The following is an 8801-nucleotide window of genomic DNA, read 5'->3' on the forward strand; positions in this document are numbered from 1 at the left end:
TGAAAAGAAACGGTAGCCATCCACAGTGTCTTCAGTTGGCTCTTTTTAACAAGGAATAAAAGTGTCTACTGAAGGGACTGCTGCCACCACACCATTCATGACTATAAACATATTTCTGTACACTTCAGAGCATTAGCTAGTGGGCAAGGTCATTGTATCAATAAAAATGTAGACAGCTTGTTCCTCCTTCACTTATGGTGTCATAATTTTCACTGGGCTTCCCTTCAGGGGCAGGCTGTACATGTCCTATAGCTGGCCTTTGCAAAAATGCCGTGTGCTGGTGGCAGCAGCACAGAGGCACCGGTACGGTGGCGGGGGTTCAGCCGCTGGCACCGGGGCACGGCGGCCAGGGGTGCCCATGCTTCCCCAGCGCTCCAGCAGCCCTGTGCCACAGTGGCAGCTGGCAGCCCCGCCTCGCTGGAACCAGACTGGTGCAAATAAAGTTCAAGGTAACTTTACAGATCAGGGTCATATTGCTTTTCAGCCGTCTGTTTGTATAAAAAGCACACAATGCCTTGCTATGTGGCAGAAATGCTCTCACCTGCTGTTGATGTATAGCTCCACACGCACATTTTGCTGCCACGGGGACCTTTGGCACTATGGCTACCAAGATGCCAGCTGAGAAATTTGGGAAATGTCCATGTGAGACACACGATGCTAAGAGCATCCTGTACCAGATCCTTGACAAAGAGCATGGGAGTGAGCACCAGAGGCAGCAGCACCATCACAGTGTCCACCGCTCCACGGGAAAGAAGGTTTGCTCTTGTGCGGACAGGAGAAGAGTTGTCCTGAAAACTCCAGAAGCTACGTGCAGAAGAGCTTCTGAAGTGCTCTTGAAGACCTTAACTTTTATTAGAAACTTGCCTTCTTTTTATCATGTGCCTTGGGAGGATCAGCTTGTCCTCCTGCAGCAGAACTGGGCCCCTCTTTTTGTCCTGGGCATGGCACAACAAGGTGTGGATTTTGACGTGAGAGAGATTTCAGCCCCTAGTTTATTGAAAAAAATCCTTCTCAATCAGTCTTTGACAGATAGCAATGAACTGGGCAGCTCATCACTCGGAGCATCTTTAGCAGAAGTTGAAAAGATGAAGAATTTGTTGTGGAAATTCTGGGACCTGGATATAAGTGCAAGAGAATATGCCTATCTTAAAGGAATTATTCTTTTTGATTCTGGTAAGTCCTCTTGGAAATCACACAGATGATTATGTGCCTAGAAGGACATTTGGCATTTTCATTTACCTATAGATAGATGTTTAGTTTTACTCTTTTCTATGAATATAGCTAAATGTTCTCAAAAATCTATATTCCACAATTTAATGATTTTTCTGTCTGAAGTGGTTTATTTAGGTTCCTTGGATGTGTGCAGTAGATCAGCCTGTGTAAGCCAAAACAACTTCTATTAGACAGTTTTTAAGTCATAAAGAATTAGCTGTGTCACTTCAAACTGGTTTCCAGTTCAAAGGTAACACAGCAGCCTCACCCACAGTCTAGAGAAGGAGAGACAGCACATGGGTACATGAGTTGAGTATTAGAAGTATTTTAACAAGACTTCCTCTGTAGCAAAAAGACCAGAGAAGATAAAATAATCTGCATCATCTGATTTTCATCAGTGAGGCAAAGGCATACTGCATTGAGGTTACAGAGCTTTTCTTTATATATTTATCCTTTAGTATCTGTACATTCAAAGCCTGGGACATCAGTCACAAAGTAAACTCAGGCTGGGGATTGCATCCTCTCACTTCTTGTGCCAAGTTCAGCCTCTTTAGGAAGAAAGGTTGCCTAGGTCAGCATCATGGAGCACATGAGTCATTAAAAGCCGAGCTTAGTCTAAGTCCACTAAAGAAAATTGAAGACTTATTGACTCCAGCCTGCTCTGGCTCAGATCCCTGACTTCTTCCACAGCAATCACTGCTGTTGGCTGTACTGTCAGCAGTGTGTGCTGTACTTGGGACTGCACCAAAGGATACTTGAAAGCTTCAGTTATTCCATGATATTTCTTGTGGTGAATGGTTTATAGGCTGCTCAAAGGCTGTAGTGATTTCATATTTGTTTCCAATAGGATTCAGATTTTGATTCCTGAGATGTAATGTCATCCAGATGTTTGGTATTGTCTTGTGTGTCTATGCCGCAGCACCAAACCAGTGGAGTTTGTTTCACTGCAAGTTATTTTTTCAATTTTTCACAATAAAATCAGGCTAAAAGAAACCACCATTTATATCCAGGGTGATGATAAGGGGAGAAATCCCTCATCTGCAATACTTTACACAGTTTAACTAGCATGTATTTTTATTAACTCTGTGGATAAATGTGACTTTCCCTTAATGAAGAAGAAAGCAGCAGAAGAAGCAGTGTTGTGTACTTTATTTGTGCTAACTCCTGCTGCTTCCCTGGAGTGCTGTATGAAAGGCCCAGCAGCCCTTCATGCTGCCTGCAGACAGTCTCCAGAGCTTCAGGGAGATTCCCTTGTCCTCAGGAGGGATGACCCTTCTCTCTGGAGACACTTTTCTCCATGGGCTGCAGAAGGCAGCTGGGAGAACCTCAGTGAAGTCTGGATTGATTCCACATGAAACAGAGTCACAGTCTAACTCTGGGCTGAAGCAGGTTCTCAGGGATTACACACAGCCCAAACCGCTCTCTCTCTACCTGTGTTGCTGCAAAAAAATCTGTACAACTGGCATTTCACAAATATTTTTAAAAGCTTTTGAACACTTTCTGCCAAACTCAGAAAATGTTTCCTACATACATGCAGCACATTTTCAGCTGCCCTCTTAGTTTTAGCTTGATGTTTGGCCAAATCCTAATATTTTACAGCCCTCAGTTGTAAATGGGTTTTAGACAGCCACCAGCAGCAACAACACCGAACCCTCTCCTGGATCATGGAGTACCTTGTGTGGGCTTTTATTCTGTATCTTTTATTCCTGTTTGGACCACCAAAACTGGCTGAGGCAAAGGGGAAGGATGAGGCATGGAGCAATGCAAAGCTGGGTTATGAATTGGAGTTTAATGAGGTGCCCAGAAATGCAGCTGGGGTGCAGGTCCTCCCACTAAAGCACAAATTGTGCATTACCTCTGTGCAGGAGGCTCTGCCTGGGTCACTGACTGACCGCATCTGGGTCAGCAAGAACCTGCGAAGACAAAAGCATGTGCCCCACCTCTGAGGGCAAATAGGCAGCCCTGCAACAGCTGAATCCAGCCTCTGCAGAACATATTGCCACCCTGCCCCTTGCTGAGGTGCTTTGGCTAGGTGGCTCCAGAGAGGTCTAAGTGTGCATGGGTGATGGGTCCAGCTGCAAGGCCTTCTCTAGGACCAAGCAGTAAGTCAAAGGAAGGAGCAGGTAGGACTGTCCCACCATGCATGAACAGCACAGAGTGAGGTGAAACTGCTTTTGCTGCTTTTGACACTTGTCTGAAAAGCAATCGGAACTGTGCAGTAAAACAGTGAAAACCAGTGCTGTTATTGTATCAGTGCCATATATATATATATTTATAGAGTTATATATGTATGTATACAATTCCATCAAGGCTATGACAGGACTTCTGTTAAAAAAGATGCTCTTAAGAGGTTTACAGTTCAGCTGCAAACGTGTTTGACTCAGTATTATTACAACAGATCTCAGAACAAGAAGTTTCTCATCATTTGTAAATTAAAACCAAAGCTTGATTACATATAAAAGAAGACCAAATGGGGAAATGAAGCAAATTGGAAGGCATAGAAGCAACTGCAATTTCGTCCTGAATATACAAAATCCTGACAACTTCCTTTCTGTGAAAAAATCTAACACTTGGAACCACCCTCACAGCTTGCAGCTGGTGGTAATCCTGGGGGAGAAGATGACTTTTCCAAACCCTTCATTTCTGGCTAGCCTAGTGGCAAGCTTTGCTGAGGCTTATTCTCCTCTGGCAGTGATGTCTAGGCAGACGAGAGCTGCTGAAGACTGACAAAGGGCAGCCAGCCACAGACTGAAAAAAACCCAACCAGATTGGTTTTGCCCTAGTACGGAGCACTAGGCAAGAAGGCAGAACCTCCTACACTTGAATGAATGATCCTGTGTTAAACACTCCCTGCGCTAAGCTATTTAGATCCCATACCAGGGAGGCATGGGGTCAGTCACTCTAAAAGATGCTAAACAGGCCTGGAGTGTGTTTTGGGAGATAGGGTAAAATAGGATGTGGGAGGCAGGAGAGAGAAATCAAAACTTGGGGTTTCATGCTACTCCTGTTCAGGCTGCAGCAATTCTAGGAAAGAAAAGATGGTGCTGTCCTTAGGTGGTAAGGACAAGGGGCAACAGCTTGCTGAGAGCTACGTGACAAGGCAATACCACCAAAGGATAAACACAGGGTGTCCTTTGAACTGAGCTGTGGCATCCACAAAGGCCCTCAGTGAGCCAGCAGGTCTGAAGTCACGTGCTATAGGAGGTTATGTGATTGAGGCTCAAGACCACGAATCCATAGGGCAGAGGCCTCTCCTTCTTCAGAAATGGCTGAGGAAAGGGAGTACAAAACCAGGAAATGCAGTTATCTGTCCTACTCCTGTGCATCATGATGCATGTCACAGACAACCTTTGCGCTCTTTTTGACTGTAAATAATCTGGATAGCATGGTCAACCATAGTGCCCTAGCTTAGTCTAAGCAAGCAGAGGCAACAACAGGAGGGAGATGGGGCTGGGTAGACTGGAAACCTGTGTCTTCAGACTGCCAGCCTGCTCACTGCTCCAAACCATCTTCCTGATGTTAACTACATGTTTAGATCTGGAATGTTTCCACCTACTCAGACTACAGTCTCAGCAACATTTGGTGGGTAGACAACACTATAAAGCTGCTTCTCCACCTGTATTGGGTCAAAGTTATCTCCTGTTACCATTTCAAAGCTGGTTTTCATGTAATGGCCTAGATTCCAATCTGCTTACAATGCAGCTCAATGTTCACAGTATCACAGTATCACAGTATGTTCTGGATTGGAAGGGACCTCAAAAGATCATCTAGTCCAATCCCCCTGCTGGAGCAGGAACGCCTAAGTGAGGTTGCACAGGAACATGTCCAGGTGGGTCTTGAATGTCTCCAGAGAAGGAGACTCCACAACCCCCCTGGGGTTACTTCAAATGATTGAACTATGCATAATCTTCTCTTTCCAAAAAGTATGTTTAGAGAGTTTTTATTGTTTTCTCGAGAAAATAATACTATAAGCTAGAAAGTCAGATACCCATCATTATGAATGGCATAGAATAAAAGTGTTTACGCAAGATTATTTTACTTTTTCTTTTGACAGGATGCCATGTCCTAAAATGTCTCCCCTATGTACAAATCCTGCAGCAGGAAGCTCAGCAAGCCTTGATGGAGTTTATCTCAACAGTGTTCCATAGAAACCTAGGCAGATTTACTTGGATTATCCAGCTAATCGCCTCTCTTCAAGACATCAGTGCAGATGCTGTTGAAGAGCTCTTCTTCAGGCCCATCCTAGGAAAGGCCACCCTGAATGCATTACTTCTAGAAACCCTGTCTATCAAGTCAGACTGGCTTTGAAAACAGATGACATCTGTGCTCTCAAATACCTGCTTTTGAAGAGATGAAATTTCAAACAAATCATTGACACATCTTCGTAAGCCACATATATTTATTGTATGATGAAGTAATTTTGTATCATTTTAGAATTAAAAGCATAGAAATCTAAGCATTTAATGATTCTCTGTGCTTTCAAAAGCCTTTAGTTTAATGTATTCAAAGACTGTCTAGGAGCAACAGTACACCTTCCAGTTGTGCTAGGTTCAACTGTATTCTTTCTAGTGAGCATTTTTACAGTTGTTTAAAACTATACTATATGCTTTTGGCTTTCCAGATGTTTTTGATTTCAGAAAAAGGGGAAGTGGTAAAATTTATTCAGTGCATCACCAGCTGAAGATGAATAGATATATAAAAGGTTGATCAACGCTAAAGATCAGTATAAATCATTCCTTTTCCTGGGAAGTCGTTCCCTGACTCCAAACCCTTTTCTGTTCCTCTGAGAACTCCAGTCCTTGGCTGTAATTGCTTGATGGAGCTCCCCTTTACTAACTGCTTCCTTATGGGTTCTTTGTCTAAGTCTTGCAATAAACTCTGGGCATTAAATCCCTTTCCCCTAATTCACAAAGTCCTTCCCTGAGTAAGAAACTGAATAATATGGTTTAAACATTTGTTGACTAGACAAAAGCCATTGTTCAGGATTGTTTCCAGGATGGGAATAACAAAGGCTGAAAGCTACTGTGTTATGCCATGAGCAGCAGAGCCAATGTATCCCAGTTTCCTACATATTTAAGACCTTTCCCCTTTAGCCCTCCCTGCACCCTTTTATAATTACCCTCACTTCCCTCCAAACAGATGACAGATGTTCCTTGGACAGCAGAAATGCTGAAATATGTTTTCCTACAGATGTATACAATCTGTTCCTCTGTCTCCCACTGCAAAAGTTCCACGTCTCTATCTCCAAGTGTGCTATGGCATGTCCCACAACATCTCACTGTCTCCTGTCTATCTGGCTGGAGAAGAGGCAGCATATGTTGTTATTGGCACCAAACTATGTGTGTGCTGACTGGTCATCCATCAGGATAAAAAATACATTGAGTTTATACTTCAGCCGCAGTAAGGGAAGCTATTGGTGTCTCTTTCCTGTCCCATTCCTCTTCCAATGGTTTCCTTGAAACTCAGAGGAATTAATTTCATCATTTTTTTTCAGTAGAGGGTCCAATCTAGTTTTGTTTGGCAAGGGGGCTCAAATTCACCAAATGGGGACTGGCAGGCAGGTAGACAGACAGGAGGACAAAGAGTATGATAGCTTAATCCATGCTTCCTTAGAAAGTCAAGCTAAAATTGTACGAAAAAAACCTCATATATATACACACATATGCATCAACACATTCAAATACAGAGATGGATGTTCAAAAGACATTAAAAGAAAACCAGTCAAGGAAAAAAGTTTAAACAAGAAGAAGAGTTTACTACCTATCAGTGTTGCCTATATACCACACCTTTTCCCCCACTTTAACTGAGGAACAAATTGTAAAAATAAGGGGAAAAAAAGCAAACCCCAAACAAGATAAATCAACTAAGCCGCAGGGTACTAATGATCATGGAAGTAACAGCCTCTACAGTAAATACAATTGACCTTCCTATGTTAGAAGTTCACCAAACCTTTCAGAAATAAAGCTCTTTGGACTGATGTTTTCCATGGAAAGCCTTCAGGCTAGCAGGTTTTAGTAGTTTTTTTTTTTTTTAATGGTTCAACAGTACTGCCACAGATGGTGGTGCATGGTAACAGGACATTCCATCCATTCCATTAGTGAATGGAAACATTAGTTCCAGAGATTTGCTTTTTGTCTGTTCTTTTTAAGATTCACTTAAGCAGTATACATCTGAAAACTGTACCTGCACATTTGGTATTGACAGTATCATATGGTAATAGACATAGGAGTTTCTCTCAAACACATCCCAAGTCCAGAGAGCTTCTACCTTCTGGCTACTGAAAATGCTCCACTTGCAGAGGTGACAGTGCAGCACAGCCAGGGCTGTGGGAGCAGGACCTGGGTGGCCTTGCTCATGCAGTAGCTTCTGCAATGAGAATGGGAAGAAGATCCCTGCTCTGCTCCCGCTGCTGGTGTGAAGAGAGCAGAGGGGAAGAAACACCCTCAGCTCAGTCGGAAAAGTGAGGAATTTGGGACAGAGGTAAAAAGTAAAGAACACATGTAAAATGCGAAATAGTCATACTTTTAATAGTTAGAGAGAGGAGCAAAAAGGGAAATAAAAAAAGCATGAGAGGGGGACAGAAAGCAGCTTATTAATAGAGCTGCTTCCTGTGTAGTGCCTAGCTCACCTTCATAAGCCAAAGGCCTGCTCAGTAACTCACCAACAACCTGAAAACCCAGGACAGGGTTCACAATTCAGTAGCCTAAATTTCAGGCACTGACAGCACATCAGACAGTCTCTTCTCACAGCTTTACTTCTTATCAAAATCTGCTTCAAGGTCTTTGACTTTATCTTCAAGGTATATAATGGCTTCAGTTCAACTCTCTTTGAATTGGAGGGCACGATGCCAACACGTTCCCATGGCTTGGCTCACCTGGAAGGCAATGCTGTATTTGCTGACTACTCATTTAGCTTGATGGGTGTCTATGTCACCAGCTGTCTGAAAAGAATGCCTAGTGCTCCATAATGGAGATCATGGCCAACATCTTGTTTTTCAAGATTGTGTTACCTGCTACCATGAAGGCAAACACTAGGCTTCAAGGGAACTCCCACAAGATCTGATCCTCATGGACCTCACCTCACTGTGCTTCAGTCCTACAACAGGTCTTTAACAAAACACGTTTTCTTTAGTATGCATGCATTTAAAAATTCATTAACCTTGAGCTAAAGCAGTATGTAACCAAATATGCCCCATCTCACAGACACGATCACAGGGAGATCATGAATGTCAAAAATCATTTGCTTGATATCCTATTCAAAGGGGCTGAGATACTATTGTCTTGCTGAGGACAGAGTAAAAATCCATATCTAATGTAAATAAGCTGCATATGAATGTGGATGCTGTGAAGGTACCAGAGGCAGGCAGGAATAGGAGAGGTGAAGGACTATGAGCAGAGGTTAGGAGCAAAAGCAGGAGCTGTCCCTGGAAAGAGGAAAGGCACAAGACAAGACAGCCTTTAGAAGTCAAGGGAAATAACACTTTGGAATGGGGATGCAGGTACAGAAATGAACAGAAGGCAAGAGGAGGATAAGGGAAAATTCCCCAAATCTCACCTCCACCCACAAAACAAACAAACCAACACCACAAA

At 43.2% G+C, this 8801-nt stretch overlaps 1 protein-coding gene across 1 annotated transcript; it reads left to right on the top strand.

The window, feature by feature from the left end:
* Nucleotides 1-599: 599 nt before the first annotated feature.
* Nucleotides 600-5520, top strand: LOC308038816 (nuclear receptor subfamily 0 group B member 2-like; the record flags this gene model as incomplete). Its single annotated transcript, XM_080341680.1, has 2 exons — nt 600-1173; nt 5267-5520. 2 exons carry the CDS (start codon nt 600-602, stop codon nt 5518-5520), a joined length of 828 nt encoding a protein of 275 aa, XP_080197806.1.
* Between the last annotated feature and the right edge of the window lie 3281 nt (nt 5521-8801).

This window comes from Nesoenas mayeri (genome assembly GCF_963082525.1).
Source record: "Nesoenas mayeri genome assembly, chromosome: 3".
In the NCBI taxonomy this organism is placed as follows: Eukaryota; Metazoa; Chordata; class Aves; order Columbiformes; family Columbidae; genus Nesoenas; species Nesoenas mayeri.